The following is a 27,639-nucleotide window of genomic DNA, read 5'->3' on the forward strand; positions in this document are numbered from 1 at the left end:
GTGCGTGCGTGCGTGCGTGCGTGTGTGTGTGTGCACGAGGAGGGGGGGGGGGTAGGATACAAAACCGTTTAAGGGTAAGGGGTGTGGGTGCAAATTAAATTGTTAACAAGGAAAATTAAATATTGCTCATGATCACGGTCCTGCATTGGCTGTGACTATCAAGACATTATTAATTGCCTCCTTTCTGCACACAGCTAGCAACGTTTGGTAAAACAAGAAACACGTCTTTATACTCAACAAGCACTGAGGAAACTGTCACAATACTAAGGCTACAAAAAGGTATGTTTGTTTCATCTGTCAGGCAACATGCTGCAAAGCCCCTCAAAAAAAGAGTTAAATCCTTTATTTTGACATAAATTACAAAAGAGATGCGGGTACAAAACATAAAAAATGACATATAATTCCTTTAAATCAGTGGCTAAAACTGGCAATATTGTGCTTTTAATAGATCCTTATTTTGCATTGTAACCAATTGGTGGCAATCCAGAACAGATTTTGGGGTGAAGTTAACCCGTTCACTACCACACTACAGATGGTTAGTGGTAGTGAAAGGGTTAACCCTCTGTATGGTGGTAGTGAAAGGGGTAACCTTCTGTATTGTGGTTGTGACAGGGTTAACCTTTTGTAGTGTGGTAGTGAAAGGGTTTTAACCTTCTGTAGTGTGGTTGTGAAAGGGTTAACCTTCTGTAGTGTGGTAGTGAAAGGGTTAACCGTCTGTAGTGTGGCAGTGAAAGGGTTAACCCTTCGCTGTGTGGCCGTGAAAGGGTTAACCCTTTGTTGTGTGGTTTTGAAAGGGTTAACCCTTTGTCGTGTGGCAGTGAAGGGGTTAACAGGGCTGGTTGCTGATGTTGGTTAACAGTTTCTGGTGGGGGGCCTTGTAAGGGGCTGTGAAGGCTCCAGGTGCCAGCGTGCCACGTCCATCCTCGTTCACTTGGCCCATGATGATGTAGTTCATACCTAGCAGGAAGAAATTATCAATGTTATTGAGTCAATTTATGTCTGAGTATGTGTGTGTGTGTGTGTGTGTGTGTGTGATTAACATAGAATAATAATATATACAAATATTGTATAATACTGTATAATATAGTGTAGTATAAATAGTATGATTTAGTTATAGTATAATAAAAATAAAAATAATACAATTATATAGTATAATAGTATAGTATATAGAAGCATAATATAGAATAATACATTATATAATAGAACATGTGTGTAAGATAAGATAAGATATTCCTTTATTGATCCCATTGGGGAAATTCGGTATCATAGCAGCATGGGGGAGGGGAGGGGGGGTACAGGTTGTAGAAGACATACAGGTACAGGTCACAGAATTATAGTACAGTGGAGAACTAAAAAAAATAGAATGAAAAGGCAGTGTAAACAATATACAATATAATTAACTCTGGACATGCGCATATGGGCAACAAGGTGCGAGATGAGGTTATGTATGCCCTCTCAGTTATTTTGCCCTACTATACATATAGTTACAATATATAATCTAATAATCTAAACCTAGTCTAACATATAATCTAAAAAAAACGAAATGCTAAATGCTAAATATATGCAATATATAATCTAATAATCCAATAGTCTAAATCGAATCGAATCGAAGTATATTGTCCTTTTAGGTGGGAGTCAGCTACTGGGTTCCTAGTAGGTGGATGTGTGTGTGTGTGTGTGTGTGTGTGTGTGTGTGTGTGTGTGTGTGTGTGTGTGTGTGTGTGTGTGTGTGTGTGTGTGTGTGTGTGTGTGTGTGTTGCGTGCGTGCGTGCGTGCGTGCGTGCGTGCGTGCGTGCGTGCGTGCGTGCGTGCGTGCGTGCGTGCGTGTGTGTGTGTGAGATTTAAGGCTGCACGATTTTGGGAAATAATCTAATTGCGATTTTTCTGACAGATATTGCGATTGCGATAAAATGTGCGATTATAATAATAATTTTTTGTAAGCAGCCCCACAGAGGTTTATTGTAAAATGCGGCTTGCATCTGGCCTACGTGGTGGGTCTGTTCGGGACACCGAGCCTGAACATTTTTCTTTTTACCTGGGAATCGATACCGGTACCTTTTTTTTCTGTACTTCACTCTCCCTCTCTGAAGTCTAAACCTCACAACACACAATCTAAAACCCCTTACCTCCCTCTCCCAAACCGCTCCTACAACAATAACAACAACTTGCAAAGGAGATCTTGTATCTCAATGGGACTTCCTGGTTTTTGCAATTTGCTAATTGCATCATTTCAAATCACGATTTCGATTTAAAATCGATTAATTGTTCAGTCCTACTGTGATTTGCATTAAATTCAAAATTCAACTACAAATTGCAGCACAAATTTTGTTCTAAAATATGTCAGTGTTTTCATTTAGAAAAATAAATTCACCTCCTGGATCTACTGAGTCTAAAAGTGAATTGACCCGCACCAATAAAAAAAAACAATAATCAAAATACCTCTGCGCAGAAGTGGGCACTTCTTGCATTCGGACACCAGCTTCACGGACATGGCCTCCCCAGCCTGGGTGATGATCAGCCGGCCGGCCTTGTAGGTCTTGATGAGGGAGACACTGACCAGAACGGTGCCCTTTGGACCCGGTGACAGACCCGACACCTTCCCTGTAATCACTGGGAGAGAGGGAGGCGATGGCGTTACAGTGTGAGTCAAAAATATTAAAAGTCGATTTAGGGCAAAATTATGGAATAGCTATTTAATAGAAGTAAACTATTTTAGTTCGCTACATACTTTTAAGAAATTACTCAAATATAAGGTGATACATAAATATAAAACCTCATTATTATCCTAGTTATATTTCATCTATAACATAGCTGTGTTCAAATAGTGACAAAGGGAAAAAGAAAAACATACATATATAAAAAAAGAAAACGTATTAAAAAAAGAAAAACATAAATAAATAAAAACTATGAAACGTTTGCAACCTTTGCTAAATGATATACTGAATTATGTTTCTTTTTGTATTTAATTTTTTTGTGTAAATAGTGTAATGTAATGTAAATAGTGTAATGTAATGTAAAAAGGGTAGGCAATTATAAGCCTCAGCTTCAGCCTACACCTTTTCTGTAATTTTTTTTAGAAGTTCTACTACTATGTTTTGTAAAAAAAAAAAAAAAAAAAAAATCATTCAATCATTCATTCAATCATTCATTCATCCAGTAATGTCACCGGGTCATAATGTCATTTCTGCTTTGAAGTCTATGGAACTCACCAAATTCACTGGCACAGTAACTTGTCTTGATGGTTCCATCTCGTTTGCATGCCTTGGCACACAGTGGGTTTACCGGGCCTACAACACAAGCATAGGCAGTTTAGGCACAGTTAAACACATAAACACCTGCACAAACCATAACCCTCGGACATGTTGGTTGTTGATATAATGTAGCTAACAAGTCCTTTACTATAATGAGATGCAAAAAAAGAAATAAACAAAGCATTAAAGTGTTAATCCTGAAGATCGCCTGTTAGGTGGATTTGGCAGTGTGGTGACTGGTGGTAAATTCAGTGCATTTCCAAACTACAGATCCCAGATTTCCATTCGAAACTACCCAAACAAACCGACGTGGTTCCTTTCTTGCCTATACTAGTGATGCTGAACTGTCTTGTTGTGATGCTGAACTGTCTTGTTGTGATGCTGAACTGTCTTGTTGTGATGCTGAACTGTCTTGTTGTGATGCTGAACTGTCTTGTTGTGATGCTGAACTGTCTTGTTGTGATGCTGAACTGTCTTGTTGTGATGCTGAACTGTCTTGTTGTGATGCTGAACTGTCTTGTTGTGATGCTGAACTGTCTTGTTGTGATGCTGAACTGTCTTGTTGTGATGCTGAACTGTCTTGTTGTTGTGATGCTGAACTGTCTTGTTGTGATGCTGAACTGTCTTGTTGTGATGCTGAACTGTCTTGTTGTGATGCTGAACTGTCTTGTTGTGATGCTGAACTGTCTTGTTGTGATGCAGGACTGTCTTGTTGTGATGCAGGACTGTCTTGTTGTGATGCAGGACTGTCTTGTTGTGATGCAGGACTGTCTTGTTGTGATGCTGAACTGTCTTGTTGTGATGCTGAACTGTCTTGTTGTGATGCAGGACTGTCTTGTTGTGATGCAGGACTGTCTTGTTGTGATGCAGGACTGTCTTGTTGTGATGCTGAACTGTCTTGTTGTGATGCAGGACTGTCTTGTTGTGATGCTGAACTGTCTTGTTGTGATGCTGAACTGTCTTGTTGTGATGCTGAACTGTCTTGTTGTGATGCTGAACTGTCTTGTTGTGATGCTGAACTGTCTTGTTGTGATGCTGAACTGTCTTGTTGTGATGCTGAACTGTCTTGTTGTGATGCTGAACTGTCTTGTTGTGATGCAGGACTGTCTTGTTGTGATGCTGAACTGTCTTGTTGTGATGCTGAACTGTCTTGTTGTGATGCAGGACTGTCTTGTTGTGATGCAGGACTGTCTTGTTGTGATGCTGAACTGTCTTGTTGTGATGCTGAACTGTCTTGTTGTGATGCTGAACTGTCTTGTTGTTGTGATGCTGAACTGTCTTGTTGTGATGCTGAACTGTCTTGTTGTGATGCTGAACTGTCTTGTTGTGATGCTGAACTGTCTTGTTGTGATGCTGAACTGTCTTGTTGTGATGCAGAACTGTCTTGTTGTGATGCAGGACTGTCTTGTTGTGATGCTGAACTGTCTTGTTGTTGTGATGCTGAACTGTCTTGTTGTGATGCTGAACTGTCTTGTTGTGATGCAGGACTGTCTTGTTGTGATGCTGAACTGTCTTGTTGTGATGCTGAACTGTCTTGTTGTTGTGATGCTGAACTGTCTTGTTGTGATGCTGAACTGTCTTGTTGTTGTGATGCTGAACTGTCTTGTTGTGATGCTGAACTGTCTTGTTGTGATGCTGAACTGTCTTGTTGTGATGCTGAACTGTCTTGTTGTGATGCAGGACTGTCTTGTTGTGATGCTGAACTGTCTTGTTGTGATGCTGAACTGTCTTGTTGTTGTGATGCTGAACTGTCTTGTTGTGATGCTGAACTGTCTTGTTGTGATGCTGAACTGTCTTGTTGTGATGCTGAACTGTCTTGTTGTGATGCAGGACTGTCTTGTTGTGATGCTGAACTGTCTTGTTGTGATGCTGAACTGTCTTGTTGTGATGCAGGACTGTCTTGTTGTGATGCTGAACTGTCTTGTTGTGATGCTGAACTGTCTTGTTGTGATGCTGAACTGTCTTGTTGTGATACTGAACTGTCTTGTTGTGATGCTGAACTGTCTTGTTGTGATGCTGAACTGTCTTGTTGTGATGCTGAACTGTCTTGTTGTGATGCTGAACTGTCTTGTTGTGATGCTGAACTGTCTTGTTGTGATGCTGAACTGTCTTGTTGTGATGCTGAACTGTCTTGTTGTGATGCTGAACTGTCTTGTTGTGATGCTGAACTGTCTTGTTGTGATACTGAACTGTCTTGTTGTGATGCTGAACTGTCTTGTTGTGATGCTGAACTGTCTTGTTGTGATGCTGAACTGTCTTGTTGTGATGCTGAACTGTCTTGTTGTGATGCTGAACTGTCTTGTTGTGATGCAGGACTGTCTTGTTGTGATGCTGAACTGTCTTGTTGTGATGCTGAACTGTCTTGTTGTGATGCTGAACTGTCTTGTTGTGATGCAGGACTGTCTTGTTGTGATGCTGCACTGTCTTGTTGTGATGCTGAACTGTCTTGTTGTGATGCTGAACTGTCTTGTTGTGATGCTGAACTGTCTTGTTGTGATGCTGAACTGTCTTGTTGTGATGCAGGACTGTCTTGTTGTGATGCAGGACTGTCTTGTTGTGATGCTGAACTGTCTTGTTGTGATGCAGGACTGTCTTGTTGTGATGTTGGACTGTCTTGTTGTGATGCAGGACTGTCTTGTTGTGATGCAGGACTGTCTTGTTGTGATGCAGGACTGTCTTGTTGTGATGCAGGACTGTCTTGTTGTGATGCTGAACTGTCTTGTTGTGATGCTGAACTGTCTTGTTGTGATGCTGAACTGTCTTGTTGTGATGCTGAACTGTCTTGTTGTGATGCTGAACTGTCTTGTTGTGATGCTGAACTGTCTTGTTGTGATGCTGAACTGTCTTGTTGTGATGCTGTGTTGTGATGCTGAACTGTCTTGTTGTGATGCTGAACTGTCTTGTTGTGATGCTGAACTGTCTTGTTGTGATGCAGGACTGTCTTGTTGTGATGCTGAACTGTCTTGTTGTTGTGATGCTGAACTGTCTTGTTGTGATGCTGAACTGTCTTGTTGTGATGCTGAACTGTCTTGTTGTTGTGATGATGAACTGTCTTGTTGTGATGCTGAACTGTCTTGTTGTGATGCTGAACTGTCTTGTTGTTGTGATGATGAACTGTCTTGTTGTGATGCTGAACTGTCTTGTTGTGATGCTGAACTGTCTTGTTGTGATGCTGAACTGTCTTGTTGTGATGCAGGACTGTCTTGTTGTGATGCTGAACTGTCTTGTTGTGATGCTGAACTGTCTTGTTGTGATGCAGGACTGTCTTGTTGTGATGCAGGACTGTCTTGTTGTGATGCAGGACTGTCTTGTTGTGATGCTGAACTGTCTTGTTGTGATGCTGAACTGTCTTGTTGTGATGCTGAACTGTCTTGTTGTGATGCTGAACTGTCTTGTTGTGATGCTGAACTGTCTTGTTGTGATGCTGAACTGTCTTGTTGTGATGCAGGACTGTCTTGTTGTGATGCAGGACTGTCTTGTTGTGATGCAGGACTGTCTTGTTGTGATGCTGAACTGTCTTGTTGTGATGCTGAACTGTCTTGTTGTGATGCTGAACTGTCTTGTTGTGATGCTGAACTGTCTTGTTGTGATGCTGAACTGTCTTGTTGTGATGCAGGACTGTCTTGTTGTGATGCTGAACTGTCTTGTTGTGATACTGAACTGTCTTGTTGTGATGCTGAACTGTCTTGTTGTGATGCTGAACTGTCTTGTTGTGATGCTGAACTGTCTTGTTGTGATGCAGGACTGTCTTGTTGTGATGCTGAACTGTCTTGTTGTTGTGATGCTGAACTGTCTTGTTGTTGTGATGCTGAACTGTCTTGTTGTTGTGATGCTGAACTGTCTTGTTGTTGTGATGCTGAACTGTCTTGTTGTTGTGATGCTGAACTGTCTTGTTGTGATGCTGAACTGTCTTGTTGTTGTGATGCTGAACTGTCTTGTTGTGATGCAGGAGTGTCTTGTTGTGATGCTGAACTGTCTTGTTGTGATGCTGAACTGTCTTGTTGTTGTGATGCAGGACTGTCTTGTTGTGATGCTGAACTGTCTTGTTGTTGTGATGCTGAACTGTCTTGTTGTGATGCTGAACTGTCTTGTTGTGATGCTGAACTGTCTTGTTGTTGTGATGCAGGACTGTCTTGTTGTGATGCAGGACTGTCTTGTTGTGATGCTGAACTGTCTTGTTGTGATGCAGGACTGTCTTGTTGTGATGCAGGACTGTCTTGTTGTGATGCTGAACTGTCTTGTTGTGATGCTGAACTGTCTTGTTGTGATGCAGGACTGTCTTGTTGTGATGCTGAACTGTCTTGTTGTGATGCAGGACTGTCTTGTTGTGATGCTGAACTGTCTTGTTGTGATGCTGAACTGTCTTGTTGTGATGCTGAACTGTCTTGTTGTGATGCTGAACTGTCTTGTTGTGATGCTGAACTGTCTTGTTGTGATGCAGGACTGTCTTGTTGTGATGCTGAACTGTCTTGTTGTGATACTGAACTGTCTTGTTGTGATGCTGAACTGTCTTGTTGTGATGCTGAACTGTCTTGTTGTGATGCTGAACTGTCTTGTTGTGATGCAGGACTGTCTTGTTGTGATGCTGAACTGTCTTGTTGTTGTGATGCTGAACTGTCTTGTTGTTGTGATGCTGAACTGTCTTGTTGTTGTGATGCTGAACTGTCTTGTTGTTGTGATGCTGAACTGTCTTGTTGTTGTGATGCTGAACTGTCTTGTTGTGATGCTGAACTGTCTTGTTGTTGTGATGCTGAACTGTCTTGTTGTGATGCAGGAGTGTCTTGTTGTGATGCTGAACTGTCTTGTTGTGATGCTGAACTGTCTTGTTGTTGTGATGCAGGACTGTCTTGTTGTGATGCTGAACTGTCTTGTTGTTGTGATGCTGAACTGTCTTGTTGTGATGCTGAACTGTCTTGTTGTGATGCTGAACTGTCTTGTTGTTGTGATGCAGGACTGTCTTGTTGTGATGCAGGACTGTCTTGTTGTGATGCTGAACTGTCTTGTTGTGATGCAGGACTGTCTTGTTGTGATGCAGGACTGTCTTGTTGTGATGCTGAACTGTCTTGTTGTGATGCTGAACTGTCTTGTTGTGATGCAGGACTGTCTTGTTGTGATGCTGAACTGTCTTGTTGTGATGCAGGACTGTCTTGTTGTGATGCAGGACTGTCTTGTTGTGATGCTGAACTGTCTTGTTGTGATGCTGAACTGTCTTGTTGTGATGCTGAACTGTCTTGTTGTGATGCTGAACTGTCTTGTTGTGATGCAGAACTGTCTTGTTGTGATGCAGAACTGTCTTGTTGTGATGCTGAACTGTCTTGTTGTGATGCTGAACTGTCTTGTTGTGATGCTGAACTGTCTTGTTGTTGTGATGCTGAACTGTCTTGTTGTTGTGATCCTGAACTGTCTTGTTGTGATGCAGGACTGTCTTGTTGTGATGCAGAACTGTCTTGTTGTTGTGATGCTGAACTGTCTTGTTGTTGTGATCCTGAACTGTCTTGTTGTGATGCTGAACTGTCTTGTTGTGATGCAGGACTGTCTTGTTGTGATGCAGAACTGTCTTGTTGTGATGCTGAACTGTCTTGTTGTGATGCAGGACTGTCTTGTTGTGATGCAGGACTGTCTTGTTGTGATGCTGAACTGTCTTGTTGTGATGCTGAACTGTCTTGTTGTTGTGATGCTGAACTGTCTTGTTGTGATGCTGAACTGTCTTGTTGTGATGCTGAACTGTCTTGTTGTGATGCAGGACTGTCTTGTTGTTGTGATGCTGAACTGTCTTGTTGTGATGCTGAACTGTCTTGTTGTTGTGATGCAGGACTGTCTTGTTGTGATGCTGAACTGTCTTGTTGTGATGCTGAACTGTCTTGTTGTGATGCTGAACTGTCTTGTTGTGATGCAGGACTGTCTTGTTGTGATGCTGAACTGTCTTGTTGTGATGCTGAACTGTCTTGTTGTGATGCTGAACTGTCTTGTTGTGATGCTGAACTGTCTTGTTGTGATGCTGAACTGTCTTGTTGTTGTGATGCTGAACTGTCTTGTTGTTGTGATGCTGAACTGTCTTGTTCTGATGCTGAACTGTCTTGTTGTGATGCTGAACTGTCTTGTTGTTGTGATGCTGAACTGTCTTGTTGTTGTGATGATGAACTGTCTTGTTGTTGTGATGCTGAACTGTCTTGTTGTTGTGATGCTGAACTGTCTTGTTGTGATGCTGAACTGTCTTGTTCTGATGCTGAACTGTCTTGTTGTGATGCTGAACTGTCTTGTTGTGATGCTGAACTGTCTTGTTGTTGTGATGCTGAACTGTCTTGTTGTGATGCTGAACTGTCTTGTTCTGATGCTGAACTGTCTTGTTGTGATGCTGAACTGTCTTGTTGTGATGCTGAACTGTCTTGTTGTGATGCAGGACTGTCTTGTTGTGATGCTGAACTGTCTTGTTGTTGTGATGCTGAACTGTCTTGTTGTGATGCTGAACTGTCTTGTTCTGATGCTGAACTGTCTTGTTGTGATGCTGAACTGTCTTGTTGTGATGCAGGACTGTCTTGTTGTGATGCTGAACTGTCTTGTTCTGATGCTGAACTGTCTTGTTGTGATGCTGAACTGTCTTGTTGTGATGCTGAACTGTCTTGTTGTGATGCTGAACTGTCTTGTTGTGATGCTGAACTGTCTTGTTCTGATGCTGAACTGTCTTGTTGTGATGCAGGACTGTCTTGTTGTGATGCTGAACTGTCTTGTTGTGATGCAGGACTGTCTTGTTGTTGTGATGCTGAACTGTCTTGTTGTTGTGATGCTGAACTGTCTTGTTGTTGTGATGCTGAACTGTCTTGTTGTTGTGATGCTGAACTGTCTTGTTGTTGTGATGCTGAACTGTCTTGTTGTGATGCAGGACTGTCTTGTTGTGATGCTGAACTGTCTTGTTGTGATGCAGGACTGTCTTGTTGTGATGCTGAACTGTCTTGTTGTGATGCTGAACTGTCTTGTTGTGATGCTGAACTGTCTTGTTGTGATGCAGGACTGTCTTGTTGTGATGCTGAACTGTCTTGTTGTGATGCAGGACTGTCTTGTTGTGATGCTGAACTGTCTTGTTGTGATGCAGGACTGTCTTGTTGTGATGCTGAACTGTCTTGTTGTGCTGCTGAACTGTCTTGTTGTGATGCTGAACTGTCTTGTTGTGATGCAGGACTGTCTTGTTGTGATGCTGAACTGTCTTGTTGTGATGCTGAACTGTCTTGTTGTGATGCTGAACTGTCTTGTTGTGATGCTGAACTGTCTTGTTGTGATGCTGAACTGTCTTGTTGTGATGCTGAACTGTCTTGTTGTGATGCTGAACTGTCTTGTTGTGATGCAGGACTGTCTTGTTGTGATGCAGGACTGTCTTGTTGTGATGCTGAACTGTCTTGTTGTGATGCTGAACTGTCTTGTTGTGATGCTGAACTGTCTTGTTGTGATGCTGAACTGTCTTGTTGTGATGCTGAACTGTCTTGTTGTGATGCAGGACTGTCTTGTTGTGATGCTGAACTGTCTTGTTGTGATGCAGGACTGTCTTGTTGTGATGCTGAACTGTCTTGTTGTGATGCTGAACTGTCTTGTTGTTGTGATGCTGAACTGTCTTGTTGTGATGCTGAACTGTCTTGTTGTGATGCTGAACTGTCTTGTTGTGATGCTGAACTGTCTTGTTGTGATGCTGAACTGTCTTGTTGTGATGCAGGACTGTCTTGTTGTGATGCTGAACTGTCTTGTTGTGATGCTGAACTGTCTTGTTGTGATGCAGGACTGTCTTGTTGTGATGCTGAACTGTCTTGTTGTGATGCTGAACTGTCGTGTTGTGATGCTGAACTGTCTTGTTGTGATGCTGAACTGTCTTGTTGTGATGCAGGACTGTCTTGTTGTGATGCTGAACTGTCTTGTTGTGATGCTGAACTGTCTTGTTGTGATGCTGAACTGTCTTGTTGTGATGCTGAACTGTCTTGTTGTGATGCTGAACTGTCTTGTTGTGATGCTGAACTGTCTTGTTGTGATGCAGGACTGTCTTGTTGTGATGCAGGACTGTCTTGTTGTGATGCTGAACTGTCTTGTTGTGATGCTGAACTGTCTTGTTGTGATGCAGGACTGTCTTGTTGTGATGCAGGACTGTCTTGTTGTGATGCTGAACTGTCTTGTTGTGATGCTGAACTGTCTTGTTGTGATGCTGAACTGTCTTGTTGTGATGCTGAACTGTCTTGTTGTGATGCTGAACTGTCTTGTTGTGATGCTGAACTGTCTTGTTGTGATGCTGAACTGTCTTGTTGTTGTGATGCTGAACTGTCTTGTTGTGATGCTGAACTGTCTTGTTGTGATGCTGAACTGTCTTGTTGTGATGCTGAACTGTCTTGTTGTGATGCTGAACTGTCTTGTTGTGATGCTGAACTGTCTTGTTGTGATGCTGAACTGTCTTGTTGTGATGCTGAACTGTCTTGTTGTGATGCTGAACTGTCTTGTTGTGATGCTGAACTGTCTTGTTGTGATGCTGAACTGTCTTGTTGTGATGCTGAACTGTCTTGTTGTGATGCTGAACTGTCTTGTTGTGATGCTGAACTGTCTTGTTGTGATGCTGAACTGTCTTGTTGTGATGCTGAACTGTCTTGTTGTGATGCAGGACTGTCTTGTTGTGATGCTGAACTGTCTTGTTGTGATGCTGAACTGTCTTGTTGTGATGCTGAACTGTCTTGTTGTGATGATGGACTGTCTTGTTGTGATGCTGAACTGTCGTGTTGTGATGCTGAACTGTCTTGTTGTGATGCTGAACTGTCTTGTTGTGATGCAGGACTGTCTTGTTGTGATGCTGAACTGTCTTGTTGTGATGCTGAACTGTCTTGTTGTGATGCAGAACTGTCTTGTTGTGATGCTGAACTGTCTTGTTGTGATGCAGGACTGTCTTGTTGTGATGCTGAACTGTCTTGTTGTTGTGATGCTGAACTGTCTTGTTGTGATGCTGAACTGTCTTGTTGTGATGCTGAACTGTCTTGTTGTGATGCTGAACTGTCTTGTTGTGATGCTGAACTGTCTTGTTGTTGTGATGCTGAACTGTCTTGTTGTGATGCTGAACTGTCTTGTTGTTGTGATGCTGAACTGTCTTGTTGTGATGCTGAACTGTCTTGTTGTGATGCTGAACTGTCTTGTTGTGATGCAGGACTGTCTTGTTGTTGTGATGCTGAACTGTCTTGTTGTTGTGATGCTGAACTGTCTTGTTGTGATGCTGAACTGTCTTGTTGTGATGCTGAACTGTCTTGTTGTGATGCTGAACTGTCTTGTTGTGATGCTGAACTGTCTTGTTGTGATGCAGGACTGTCTTGTTGTGATGCTGAACTGTCTTGTTGTGATGCTGAACTGTCTTGTTGTGATGCTGAACTGTCTTGTTGTGATGCTGAACTGTCTTGTTGTGATGCAGGACTGTCTTGTTGTGATGCTGAACTGTCTTGTTGTGATGCTGAACTGTCTTGTTGTGATGCTGAACTGTCTTGTTGTGATGCTGAACTGTCTTGTTGTGATGCTGAACTGTCTTGTTGTGCTGCAGGACTGTCTTGTTGTGATGCAGGACTGTCTTGTTGTGATGCTGAACTGTCTTGTTGTGATGCAGGACTGTCTTGTTGTGATGCTGAACTGTCTTGTTGTGATACTGAACTGTCTTGTTGTGATGCTGAACTGTCTTGTTGTGATGCAGGACTGTCTTGTTGTGATGCAGGACTGTCTTGTTGTGATGCAGAACTGTCTTGTTGTGATGCTGAACTGTCTTGTTGTGATGCTGAACTGTCTTGTTGTGATGCTGAACTGTCTTGTTGTGATGCTGAACTGTCTTGTTGTGATGCTGAACTGTCTTGTTGTGATGCTGAACTGTCTTGTTGTTGTGATGCTGAACTGTCTTGTTGTGATGCAGGACTGTCTTGTTGTGATGCTGAACTGTCTTGTTGTGATGCTGAACTGTCTTGTTGTGATGCTGAACTGTCTTGTTGTGATGCTGAACTGTCTTGTTGTGATGCAGGACTGTCTTGTTGTGATGCTGAACTGTCTTGTTGTGATGCAGGACTGTCTTGTTGTGATGCTGAACTGTCTTGTTGTGATGCTGAACTGTCTTGTTGTGATGCAGGACTGTCTTGTTGTGATGCTGAACTGTCTTGTTGTGATGCTGAACTGTCTTGTTGTGATGCAGGACTGTCTTGTTGTGATGCAGGACTGTCTTGTTGTGATGCTGAACTGTCTTGTTGTGATGCAGGACTGTCTTGTTGTGATGCTGAACTGTCTTGTTGTGATGCTGAACTGTCTTGTTGTGATGCTGAACTGTCTTGTTGTGATGCTGAACTGTCTTGTTGTGATGCTGAACTGTCTTGTTGTGATGCTGAACTGTCTTGTTGTGCTGCAGGACTGTCTTGTTGTTGTGATGCTGAACTGTCTTGTTGTGATGATGAACTGTCTTGTTGTGATGCTGAACTGTCTTGTTGTGATGCTGAACTGTCTTGTTGTGATGCTGAACTGTCTTGTTGTTGTGATGCTGAACTGTCTTGTTGTGATGCTGAACTGTCTTGTTGTGATGCTGAACTGTCTTGTTGTGATGCTGAACTGTCTTGTTGTTGTGATGCTGAACTGTCTTGTTGTGATGCTGAACTGTCTTGTTGTTGTGATGCTGAACTGTCTTGTTGTGATGCTGAACTGTCTTGTTGTGATGCTGAACTGTCTTGTTGTGATGCTGAACTGTCTTGTTGTGATGCTGAACTGTCTTGTTGTGATGCTGAACTGTCTTGTTGTTGTGATGCTGAACTGTCTTGTTGTGATGCTGAACTGTCTTGTTGTGATGCTGAACTGTCTTGTTGTGATGCTGAACTGTCTTGTTGTTGTGATGCTGAACTGTCTTGTTGTGATGCTGAACTGTCTTGTTGTGATGCTGAACTGTCTTGTTGTGATGCTGAACTGTCTTGTTGTTGTGATGCTGAACTGTCTTGTTGTGATGCTGAACTGTCTTGTTGTTGTGATGCTGAACTGTCTTGTTGTGATGCTGAACTGTCTTGTTGTGATGCAGGACTGTCTTGTTGTGATGCTGAACTGTCTTGTTGTGATGCTGAACTGTCTTGTTGTGATGCTGAACTGTCTTGTTGTGATGCTGAACTGTCTTGTTGTGATGCTGAACTGTCTTGTTGTGATGCTGAACTGTCTTGTTGTGATGCTGAACTGTCTTGTTGTGATGCAGGACTGTCTTGTTGTTGTGATGCTGAACTGTCTTGTTGTGATGCTGAACTGTCTTGTTGTGATGCTGAACTGTCTTGTTGTGATGCTGAACTGTCTTGTTGTGATGCAGAACTGTCTTGTTGTGATGCTGAACTGTCTTGTTGTGATGCAGGACTGTCTTGTTGTGATGCTGAACTGTCTTGTTGTGATGCTGAACTGTCTTGTTGTGATGCAGGACTGTCTTGTTGTGATGCTGAACTGTCTTGTTGTTGTGATGCTGAACTGTCTTGTTGTTGTGATGCTGAACTGTCTTGTTGTTGTGATGCTGAACTGTCTTGTTGTGATGCTGAACTGTCTTGTTGTTGTGATGCTGAACTGTCTTGTTGTGATGCTGAACTGTCTTGTTGTGATGCTGAACTGTCTTGTTGTTGTGATGCAGGACTGTCTTGTTGTGATGCAGGACTGTCTTGTTGTGATGCAGGACTGTCTTGTTGTGATGCTGAACTGTCTTGTTGTGATGCTGAACTGTCTTGTTGTGATGCAGGACTGTCTTGTTGTGATGCTGAACTGTCTTGTTGTGATGCTGAACTGTCTTGTTGTGATGCAGGACTGTCTTGTTGTGATGCTGAACTGTCTTGTTGTGATGCTGAACTGTCTTGTTGTGATGCAGGACTGTCTTGTTGTGATGCTGAACTGTCTTGTTGTGATGCAGGACTGTCTTGTTGTGATGCAGGACTGTCTTGTTGTGATGCTGAACTGTCTTGTTGTGATGCTGAACTGTCTTGTTGTGATGCTGAACTGTCTTGTTGTGATGCAGGACTGTCTTGTTGTTGTGATGCTGAACTGTCTTGTTGTGATGCTGAACTGTCTTGTTGTTGTGATGCTGAACTGTCTTGTTGTGATGCTGAACTGTCTTGTTGTTGTGATGCTGAACTGTCTTGTTGTGATGCTGAACTGTCTTGTTGTGATGCTGAACTGTCTTGTTGTTGTGATGCTGAACTGTCTTGTTGTGATGCAGGACTGTCTTGTTGTGATGCTGAACTGTCTTGTTGTTGTGATGCTGAACTGTCTTGTTGTGATGCTGAACTGTCTTGTTGTGATGCAGGACTGTCTTGTTGTGATGCAGGACTGTCTTGTTGTGATGCTGAACTGTCTTGTTGTGATGCTGAACTGTCTTGTTGTGATGCTGAACTGTCTTGTTGTGATGCAGGACTGTCTTGTTGTGATGCAGGACTGTCTTGTTGTGATGCTGAACTGTCTTGTTGTGATGCAGGACTGTCTTGTTGTGATGCTGAACTGTCTTGTTGTTGTGATGCTGAACTGTCTTGTTGTGATGCTGAACTGTCTTGTTGTGATGCTGAACTGTCTTGTTGTGATGCAGGACTGTCTTGTTGTTGTGATGCTGAACTGTCTTGTTGTGATGCTGAACTGTCTTGTTGTGATGCTGAACTGTCTTGTTGTGATGCAGGACTGTCTTGTTGTGATGCAGGACTGTCTTGTTGTGATGCTGAACTGTCTTGTTGTGATGCAGGACTGTCTTGTTGTGATGCTGAACTGTCTTGTTGTGATGCTGAACTGTCTTGTTGTGATGCTGAACTGTCTTGTTGTGATGCTGAACTGTCTTGTTGTGATGCTGAACTGTCTTGTTGTGATGCTGAACTGTCTTGTTGTGATGCTGAACTGTCTTGTTGTGATGCAGGACTGTCTTGTTGTGATGCTGAACTGTCTTGTTGTGATGCAGGACTGTCTTGTTGTGATGCTGAACTGTCTTGTTGTGATGCTGAACTGTCTTGTTGTGATGCTGAACTGTCTTGTTGTGATGCTGAACTGTCTTGTTGTGATGCAGGACTGTCTTGTTGTGATGCTGAACTGTCTTGTTGTGATGCTGAACTGTCTTGTTGTGATGCTGAACTGTCTTGTTGTGATGCTGAACTGTCTTGTTGTGATGCTGAACTGTCTTGTTGTGATGCTGAACTGTCCTGATTATTCACGGGTTCTGTTGTTTTTCTTGAATGTTCAGCCATGTTTATTCAAACTCTCTACCACTGAAAACAGTAGGCTATACCGTCCTCTCTCTTCCGCATTTCGTCATTTGCTACATGCGCCAGCATCGTTTCGTGCAGAGCATGACATTAGCATACTGGGAGGGAATGGCAGATCAGGCCACCACCAGTGGAAAACTAGTATCTAGAGAAGTGCTTACAGAATACGTGGAATGACTATTGAAAAAAAAATTAAAAGGTATAAAATATGACTTTTTTAAGCACACAAATATTTGGGATTAACACTTTAAAGCCCATTATCCCAATTACCTTTCACTACCACACTACCAAAGGGTTAACCCTTTCACAACCACACTACAAAATGTTAACCCTTTCACAACCACACTACAGAAGGTTAACTCTTTCACTACCACACTACAGACGGTTAACCGTCTGTTCCAGTCTGTAGTGTGGTAGTGAAAGGGTTAACCTTCTGTAGTGTGGTTGTGAAGGGGTTAAACTCAAAAGGAACCTTATAATTCCAAGCCAACAATACCAGCACACAGATTACGTTACAACACAGGCGATGCTCTCCTCACCTGTCCTCCTCCCGTCTGGCTTCCTGACTGGCTTCCTGTCCTGGCCCGCGCCGCCGCCTGGTGTACGTGTCCTGGTGGGCTTCACTGCTTTGGGTTTACTAGTGGGCACTGGAGCTACATAGCTTGTCGTGGTGCTGGGTGGCTTGGTGGTGGTGGTGATGGTGACGGCAGGCTTGAAAACAGCTTTGACGGGTTTGGAGGGGGCCGACTCCACTCGAGGTCCCGATAGTCCCGAGTCCACCGTCGGCGTCTGAGACCCACGCGGGATGCTGGTGTAGGTGGCCATGAAGCCGTCGGACGTCACACTGAGGTCGGACACAAACTGGACCAGCAGCACGTTGCCATTGGTAACGATGGTTCTGTGGGGGGCGGTGCAGAGAAAGGTCAGAGCAGAGTAGGATATATTGTCAGTTCAGATGTAAAATCAATGCACATCACTGGACTGGTGTTGGAAATTACTTTTTTTTGTGTTGGTTTATAGGTGGGTTTCTTGTTTAACGACGTCAAAAGATGTGTATGCAACCAGAGGGCAATAAACTGTGTTGATAAACCACAGCTAATGCAGGATTGTGTGAGGAGTGTGATCAGTCAAATGTTGTTATTAAATGTATAATATATGGATATTTGGGTTCATTACTTTAATTCATTGTGGTGGGTGTAAATGTGTCTATTGGTAGCTTAATTGGCTCAAACTGTTTTAACCCTTTCACTACCACACTACAGAAGGTTAACCCTTTCACTGCCACACTACAGACGGTTAACCCTCTGTAGTGTGGCAGTGAAAGGGTTACCCGTATGCAGGGCCGCCTCAGGGGGTGTGCGAGCAGTGCGGTCGCACAGGGCCTCGCGGGAAGGGGGGCCTCGCAAAAAAAAAAAAAAAAAAAAAAAAATTATTAATTTTTTTTATTATTATTATTTTCTTTTTTTTTTTTTTTTTGCGAGGCCCCCCTTCCCGCGAGGCCCTTTTTCATCACAGACCTAAAATCTAGTTTTGCTTATATGCTTATATATTTCACATTAGACACGTTTGTAGAATGTGTCTGACTTGTTCCTGGGTCTGCAGTCCTGCAGCTGCAGACATACTCACTATTGGAGCTCAGCCTCTGGGGTTCTGCAGCAGCATTGGTTTCAACGAAGGGAGTGGTTTTACTTACATCATGTGTAGACAGTGTAGTACGCCGGCAGCGTGAGTCGGCTGCGTTTGACATTTTCGCGCGTGCAGCTTTTGACTATGCTTAGTTATGCCCAATAGCCAAGACGAAGAAAGAGGTCGGTCATTATCAGTCGGTCGGTCACCAACCAAGGAACGTTGACGAAAGGCCTCTCGCTAGCGGGACAAATGGCCGGAGCCTTTCATGGTATAGCCATGTCGGCTAGTAGCTAGCTTAGCTAAATGCTAACTAGCGTTAGCTAACCTAGCGAGGCGAGGCGAGTGGATGTCTTTTCAAAAGAAGGAGAAGAGAACTTGTGAGCAGATAAATCTGTTAGGCAGCAATACGCCGAAATTACACCGTGGGGCCAAGAAAGTCTCCTTCCACGTTGATACTGCGTTATGGTGAGTCAACTTATGATTATATACCCGCCGTGGATCTGAGTCACCTGACCCTATCTCTCTTTCTCTCTCTGGAGCCGGTCGACTAGCTAATACTACTAGTAGCTAACTGTGTGAGCTAACTGTTAGCCAGTTAGCTGTTTAGCGTCAGCTGGGAACGTTCGTTTGATGCTATCAGTTAGCCTTGAGAATAGCAGGCCCTTTGACAGAAGATGTAGTCGGGCCTGCACCATGACAAGGCTCTGGCCATAGCTTCTTTTTGTCCCGCCAGCGAGAGGCCTTTCGTCAACGTGGAGACCTTGCGGCCTTTCGCCCTGCGTTCATCGTGCAGGTAACTTGGATTAATGAAAATGTCATGATGACATTACCCCACTCTTCCTTCCTTCCCCTCCCGAATGTTTTGTTAATAACGATGTTTTTTTCCAGGCAAAACATATGCTACTTCACAACATTTGGAGATACGACATGTGCTGTGTGTGAATGGTCGTTTGTGTAGCTTGGGTAGCGTTGGGCCGTTGGCCAAAGCTGTGTGTCACGTGGCCTGGTGTCACAGTACCTGGCTAGCCTATTTAGCTGATGTCGGCCATTGGCTCCTTGCTGCTTTGGTTTCTCTGTTGACCCTCTTCTTGTTGGATTTAAGTGTTGATCTTTGTCCTTTTGAATCTCTCATACATGCTATAGTCTCTCTCTAACACACACACACACATGACAAACACACATGTTCTCTCTCTCTCTCTCTCTCTCTTTCTAACACACACAGTCTGCCTATGGCGGCCTTTCTCGATGGCTAGGCTGTGCTCAAGGATCTTCAGTCACAGTGCTCAGGTATTCTGCCACTGTGTACTCTCTGTTTAGGGCCAAATAGCATTTCAATTTCTTTCCAATGTGTCTCTCTCTCTCTCTCTCTGTACACTGTATATTGACTGTAGAACGGGAGCTCTCTCTCGCTCTCTCTTTTGCTATATGTTGACTGTATCATGCCCCGCCTCGGGCAGCGCTATTATTTAAGAATATGTTGACTGTATAAAAAAAAAAAAAAAAAAAAATATATATATATATATATATATATATATATTTTTTTTTTTTTTTTTTTTTTACCTTGGGGGGGGGGGGGGGGGCTCGCGTTAAATCTCGCACAGGGCCTCGCATTTCTCCCAGGCGGCCCTGCCCGTATGTAGTGTGGTAGTAAAAGGGTTAACCTTCTGTAGTGTGGTAGTGAAAGGGTTAACCCTGTGTTGTGTGGCAGTGAAAGGGTTAACCGTCTGTAGTGTGGCAGTGAAAGGGTTAATTTTGGTAGTGTGGTAGTAAAAGGGTTAATAGCCCCAATTAGTCCTCAGCGATGATGAAAAAGGCCAATCGAAACTTGTTTCTCAAAGGTTTTGAGAATTTACAACATCATTCTCAGCATCATTAACAAACGCATCGCAGAGCACTATTGCCACCACTCACTCTGGGGCTCGGTCCCCGCAGTATTTCCCGATGCGCCGGGAGTCGTCTCGCTCTCCGCTGTTGTAGAACGCCACGTAGTCAAAGCGGCAGTAGCTGTCGGACTCCAAGTCAAACTTGCCGAACTTCACCTCGATCACCTGTCGGCCAAAACAGACGAGACGGATAATTGAACTCTCTGGGGACCGGTTGGAAATTGCTAATACGGCCATGTTGTAACTATTGCATCTAGGAAAACTATTAGGAGTGTCTGACCCCTAAGTGTGTGTCTGACCTCTATAACCACCAAAACCTGCACAGACTATAACGTATGGTGTATATCATGCCAGTTAGGGTACAAACCCTCACCTGCATCTACATACTGTTTACTTTTTCTCATAGTATATATTCAGATTAGTGCTGTCAAACGATTAAAATATTTAACTCTCAAATTAATCGCATTTTTTTTTTTTTTTACCTTAAACGGATCTTTTTCAAGTTCCAAGTTTTAATACTCTTATCAACATGCGAGTCAACAAATGCTTGCTTTGTGCAGCCATTTAACACAAAAGGATGACCCTCATGCATTGCAAATTTGCATCAAATTCAAAACAGAGTGATGCACAAAATAACTTAAAAGAAAATAATAATTTAAAACAATGAATAAAGTGTGCATGAAATAATAGGGGAAAGAAAACGTTAGGAACTTGTTGCATTCACCCACACAAGGGCTGAGTAATCACACACCCCCCTCTCTCCCTCACACACACACTCTCCCAGCTCTCTTTCTCTCTTGCCCCTTCCTCATCTCTCTCACCCCCCTCTCTCTCTATATCTCACACACACACACACACACACACACACACACACACACACACACACACACACACACACACACACACACACACACACACACACACACACACACACACACACACACACACACACACACACACATTATTGAGAGCATCAATAATACACCTGAGTGAAGTCTAGTAAAAAAGAAAAAAAAAAAAGTAATCTCGAGTTAAAAAAAATAGTGGCATTAATAGAATCGGGAGTTAACGCGTTAATATCGCGTTAACTTTGACACCCTTAATTCAGATACAAATATGTATTGCCTATATTTATTGTAACATACATTATTATAACCAATAGGGCATACAGACCCTCGTCTGCACCTTTGTTTCCACTGTTTACTTTTCTCACATTTTTATATTCAGAGTTAATTATATTGTTTACACATTATATTCAGATCTATTTGTATTGCCTATATTTATTTTATTACCCTGCCCATACCTGTACCTCCCCTCCCCTGTGCTGCTATGGTGCCCGGGATTTCCCCCTCAATAAAGGAATAATTATCTTAGCTAATATCTTAACCCTTTCACTGCCACACGACAGAAGGTTAACCCTTTACTATCACACAACCGATGGCGATGCTCCATCACTAGCATCCGCGGAGCTAATGATGCTAATGATGGAGCGTCGCCGTCGGTTGTGTGATAGTAAAGGGCTAACCTTCTGTATTGTCACAGTGAAAGGGTTAACCGGCTGTCGTGTGGCAGTGAAAGGGTTAATGTTTGGCCGTGAGTGCGCGCCCGTGAAATCACCATTCCTGGCTCCACGGTGATCCTCCAGGAGCAGGTGACGCCGGGGGGGTACTTGTTGTCCGGCCAGTTGGGTGTGAGGATCTCGCCCTGTGCCTTGGAGATCTCCCCCCCACAGTTGTGTTGCTCTGGGGACAGAAATACAGCTTCAGGAACAGGCCCTGGTGATACTCCAGGTAACAATCAACTAGGGCTGACCTCGATGTATAGTATGGATTAGGGCTGACCCCCATTAGTCGAATAGACGACTAATCGATTGAAAGGAGCCGTAGTCGACTGCCAACCTCTTAGTCGAATGCAAAAAAAGTTATATATATATTATATATATTTTTTTTGTATCATTCTTTCCAAATGAAAAGAGGCCTAGAAGCGTGGCTAACGCTAATGGCGTGCATACCAGAGGCTAACTGCCTAAGAAAACAGGCACAGAGGCACTGAAAGAGGATTTCACCCATCTAATGAACACACTACACTAATATCAAGATGTATCCATCAGTGGACCAATTGCATGCTTTCACAGAGAACAAGAAGCCTTCAGTCGACTCCTTCAGACATTAAGCACCCCCCACAGCCCCAATAGAATGATAAAAAATAAAATAAAAATTATACTTTTTTTTTCAAAATCTTTTTTTTCATAGTTGACTAATAGTCGAATATCGGCTAATTTCGGCCAATCAAAGTCGACTATCCAAATCCTTAGTCGGGGACAGCCCTACTATCAACTAGAGGTGCTGTAAGTGGTTTATTTTAGTTCAAATAAGTGTCAAAGGAACACGCCAACATTTTGGGAAATTAGCTTACCGTCTTCTCCAGAGAGAGACAAGAAGATAGATACCAGTCTCCACTCTGTGCGTTCAGTAGAAAGCTATCTGGCCGGTTAGCCATCGGGAGAGGTGTTAGTTGGACAATGCCTAGGCTAACCGGCCATGTCCGCTTCCATTCATTGTGCTAAGCTAGGCTAACGTGCAGCCAGATAGCTTTCTACTGAACACACAGAGAGGAAACTGGTATCTATCTTCTTGTCTCTCTCTGGAGAAGACGGTAAGCTAATTTACCAAAATGTTGGCGTGTTCCTTTAATGTAAGTTACATTCCAACAGCCATCACTGATATAGAGTGTTTGGTCCCTCCACTCTGCAGTAAATGAAAAATAAATGTTCTGGTATCTCTTCCCACTGTATCCAGGCAGGAGAGATAACCATAGATATTTTATGGCAAGACAAATTTTGCTTACTGCACTGGCAGATTATTTAAAGGTTTTATTTGCTTAACAATTGTTTTTATTTATTTGTATCTTTGTCAGACAATTTTTGCTGTGAGAGTGCTCTCTCCTGATTGGATAAAGTAATAACAGGATGCCAGAACATCTCTATTTAGTGTTTATTGCAGAGCAGAGGGACTGGGAGACCAGTGTTGCTGACCAGACACTCAGTGATGGCTGTTGGAATGTGGAACTATTAGGTATTATGTACTGTATGTATTATGTAGACCACTTATTTTAACAACAAAATACCACTTACAGCACCTTTAATCATCCCTGAATGTATGCACACATACCCTAGTAAATAAAATAAGGGGTACTTAAAATACTGAAATGAATTCCTTATTCGTCCTCATTTTGCAGTCTTACTACACAGACCCCTAACACATGCCTTAATTTCAGTCAAGGAGGTTAAATATTTTCATCTGTAATGTAAGGTTTTTTTAAGGATACAATTCAGGATTTTGCTTCTTGATTTTACTTAGCCCATGCACAAGTGTAATTAATTTATTCATTTTAATTAATATAATTATTTTAACCCTTTCACTCTCACACTACAGAAGGTTAACCTTTCACTACCACACTACAGACGGTTTCTGTAGTGTGGTAGTGAAAGGTTAACCTGTAGTGTGGTAGTGAAAGGGTTAACCTTCTGTAGTGTGGAGGTGAAAGGGTTAACCTTCTGTAGTGTGGTAGTGAAAGGGTTAACCTTCTGTAGTGTGGTAGTGAAAGGTTAACCTGTAGTGTGGTAGTGAAAGGGTTAACCTTCTGTAGTGTGGTTGTGAAAGGGTTAACCTTCTGTAGTGTGGTAGTGAAAGGGTTAACCTTCTGTAGTGTGGTAGTGAAAGGTTAACCTTCTGTAGTGTGGTAGTGAAAGGGTTAACCTTCTGTAGTGTGGTAGTGAAAGGTTAACCGTCTGTAGTGTGGTAGTGAAAGGGTTAACCATCTGTAGTGTGGTAGTGAAAGGATTAACCTTCTGTAGTGTGGTTGTGAAAGGGTTAACCTGCTGTAGTGTGGTAGTGAAAGGGTTAACCTGCTGTAGTGTGGTAGTGAAAGGTTAACCTTCTGTAGTGTGGTAGTGAAAGGGTTAACCTTCTGTAGTGTGGTAGTGAAAGGTTAACCATCTGTAGTGTGGTAGTGAAAGGGTTAACCTTATGTAGTGTGGTAGTGAAAGGGTTAACCCTTTGGTAGTAGTGTGGTAGTGAAGGGTTAAAATGAAAGAAACGCTTGTGACATCAGCAGCCCTCCCTCTCTAACATGTGCCAGCCTGCACCCCCCCCCCCCCCCCCCCCCCCCCCGTCTCACCGTCCACATGCGGCCGGACGCCGCTGAAGTAGGCCACGAAGCCCCGCCCCCCCGTCCCGGCGTCCGACACCATCTCCAGCATCATGGCGTTGGTGGTGGAGAGGAGGGCGCCGGGCCGGAAGGTTCCGCAGAAGCGCCCCAGCTTCTGCACCATGTTGGAGTGGCCGTTGTACACGTCCAGGTAGTCGTAGCGACAGGAGGCGTCGGCCTCCAGGTCGAAGATGCGGAAGGAGAGCATGACCACGTTGCCCTCTGGGACCTGCGTGACGCGGAGGAGGAGGAGAGAAAACAAGTCCAGTGGAGTTTTTTTTCAGCAAGCATTATGGTCAAACGATTTTTTTTTTTTTATATTATATTCCACCTCTGAGATGGTCTACACAACGTAAACAAAATCAAAATGTTAGTTTTTTTGTGGCGAAATAGTAAATAAATAATCTTTTTGATACCGCATCGTTCTGTAATCTGGTTTGACCCGCGGTCCAATATACAGGATTCCCACAGACGTTGCAAGGACTTTCAAGTACTTTTCTAAGCACTATTTTACATTTTAAAAGGGTATTTAAAAGGATCCAATTCACTTTTAAATGCTGCAGAAAATCGGATCCAATATTTATGGCTTTAAAACGAATTTCCGACAATTAGTTACACTTTAGATTAAAACATTTTATTTCGTGATTCAGAACTATATCATGGATGAACAAAACGTTCAATGCGAATGGTTGATTTGAATCTCAAGGAGGTTTTAAGCACCTCGTTAAAAGATGAGCTGTTTTCAAGGAATTCCAGGCCTTGAAAAAAGCAAGCCCTTTAAGCACTTCAAGGACCTTGTGCAAACCCTGAATATGATCGACCACAGAATATGGCCTTTTGAGCTCCGAGAGTGTAAATGGCAGCGCACTCGTGCAGAGAGGACTGTAAATGGCAGCGCACTCGTGCAGAGAGGACTGTAAATGGCAGCGCACTCGTGCAGAGAGGACTGTAAATAGCAGCGCACTCGTGCAGAGAGGACTGTAAATGGCAGCGCACTCGTGCAGAGAGGACTGTAAATAGCAGCGCACTCGTGCAGAGAGGACTGTAAATAGCAGCGCACTCGTGCAGAGAGGACTGTAAATAGCAGCGCACTCGTGCAGAGAGGACTGTAAATAGCAGCGCACTCGTGCAGAGAGGACTGTAAATAGCAGCGCACTCGTGCAGAGAGGACTGTAAATAGCAGCGCACTCGTGCAGAGAGGACTGTAAATAGCAGCGCACTCGTGCGGAGAGGACTGTAAATAGCAGCGCACTCGTGCGGAGAGGACTGTAAATAGCAGCGCACTCGTGCAGAGAGGACTGTAAATAGCAGCGCACTCGTGCAGAGAGGACTGTAAATAGCAGCGCACTCGTGCAGAGAGGACTGTAAATAGCAGCGCACTCGTGCAGAGAGGACTGTAAATAGCAGCGCACTCGTGCAGAGAGGACTGTAAATAGCAGCGCACTCGTGCAGAGAGGACTGTAAATAGCAGCGCACTCGTGCAGAGAGGACTGTAAATAGCAGCGCACTCGTGCAGAGAGGACTGTAAATAGCAGCGCACTCGTGCAGAGAGGACTGTAAATAGCAGCGCACTCGTGCAGAGAGGACTGTAAATAGCAGCGCACTCGTGCAGAGAGGACTGTAAATAGCAGCGCACTCGTGCAGAGGACTGTAAATAGCAGCGCACTCATGCAGAGAGGACTGTAAATAGCAGCGCACTCGTGCAGAGAGGACTGTAAATAGCAGCGCACTCGTGCAGAGAGGACTGTAAGTAAACATTTAAAATCTCCAAAGTCCCAAGTGGAAAATATTATCCGATTACACAAGGTTGTAGTCAAGATTTGGGGCAACATTTGGATGCAAAAACCTTGTTGTTGGCTCCCATTTAAAGGGGAGTAGCCAGTTGAATGAAAAACGCAGTTGCTGGTTTGACAAGAATGTCTCCAACAAATCATCAACCGCCATTGTGTGTCACTGTGCACACAGGAGTTGGCTACAATTTGAGTGGTTGTTAGTTCCATAGATATATATTAAGACTAGATGGTGCAAGGCGGAGTCTCCCGCGTAGTTCACCAGTGGCCATCTTGCTACAGTTAACTATTCTGGTACGTATTATGGTAGCTGCTTTAAGGTGAGTGATCTGCACAAACAAAAATACTCTTAACTCGCTGAAATCTTGACGGATTTACAAACGGTTTCTTTTTTATTTAATTAGTTTTTATTTTCATATGAAAGTCCATTATAAGTATGACGTTTTTAACAAACCAAACGGTTGAAAATTTAGCAAGCTATGGTTATGTCAATAGTACATGCACCATAGACATGCATGTTATGAGTGGGCGTGCTACCCTGTGGCAAGATGGCCGCCATGTGGCAACGTCGGTCTCCGTTGGCCAGCAGCGCGGGTGAGTCATCTAGTCTTTATATATATCTACGGTTAGTTCTACCAAATGAAAATATCGTTTGGAACTTACCCGGAAGTGTAAGGGCCGAATTCCTAGCATAAGTAAGGAATTTGTCCAGATATCTCGTGAACACATCAAGTGTACAGTACAATTAACACGCTACTCCTATCAACTGTCAAACATACAGCAACACGTGAATCGTACTGTAAATACAGATGTGACCAGTAGACAAATCAAACAATTCGCTATGGCAAAAATTGCATTTGTCTATTCGTCAATAGTTGAATATTTTATGCAAGTTTGATGTCTTTCAGTTATTTCATCAATCTTAAAAAGTCAGGTGCGAACGCCAAAAGATAAAGAAGTTGCTCGCCATTGGTCGCTAACGTTAGCTGCTGCTAACAGGAATGCAGCATTTTTACATTATTAATTTTCTTTTTAATGAAGCTTAAAAATTCTAAATATTTATCCTGTTATAACAATATACTATTTATCACCTCATAACGTGAAACGTTTTATGTTAAAACCACAAGTTATCACTTTAAAACATAAAATGTTTCATGTGATACAAGGTGATAAATGGTATAATTGTTATAACAAGAAAGGTTTCTTGTTATAATGTGATACGTTTGTTACGTCGTAATAACGTGAACATATATTGTTATAATAACGTGAAAAACATCTTGTTATAACGATAAACGCCTCACGTTATAACGTGATACTGATCTTTTTGTCTGTGTCTGGTGTGGCAGCAGCACTCCTCCTACGCACATTGAAATCCATGGAAAAGTCATGGATCTGTTTTTTTCTTTTTAAATGTATTCCCTATTGGGAGACTCATGCCAGAGGTATTTTAATAACGTGAACTCCAGAAATGGATTCCCCCGAGCGTGGAGTGAATGAGTATAAGGGTCAAGGGTCGGGGGGTCCTCACTGACTCACAGTGATTCGCCAGATGCATCTGCTGTTGGGCTTGTAGAAGCTGGGGAAGCCCTCGCTGCCAACGAAGCCCGAGTCTGCCACCAGCTCTCCTCCACAGTTGAACACGGGC

At 43.1% G+C, this 27,639-nt stretch overlaps 1 protein-coding gene across 1 annotated transcript; it reads right to left on the bottom strand.

Annotated features, from left to right (window-relative positions):
* Positions 1 to 328: 328 nt before the first annotated feature.
* LOC311247523 (procollagen C-endopeptidase enhancer 2-like) lies at positions 329 to 27,639 on the bottom strand (the record flags this gene model as incomplete). The annotated part of the gene is made up of 8 exons (XM_084338562.1): positions 329 to 957; positions 2,440 to 2,610; positions 3,210 to 3,287; positions 17,023 to 17,381; positions 20,024 to 20,160; positions 21,613 to 21,737; positions 24,175 to 24,433; positions 27,531 to 27,639. Coding segments are annotated over 8 exons (1,369 nt in total), but the record flags the coding sequence as incomplete, so codon positions are not given.

The sequence above is a fragment of the Notolepis coatsorum genome (genome assembly GCF_963971535.1).
Source record: "Notolepis coatsorum genome assembly, contig: SCAFFOLD_510, whole genome shotgun sequence".
NCBI lineage: Eukaryota > Metazoa > Chordata > Actinopteri > Aulopiformes > Paralepididae > Notolepis > Notolepis coatsorum.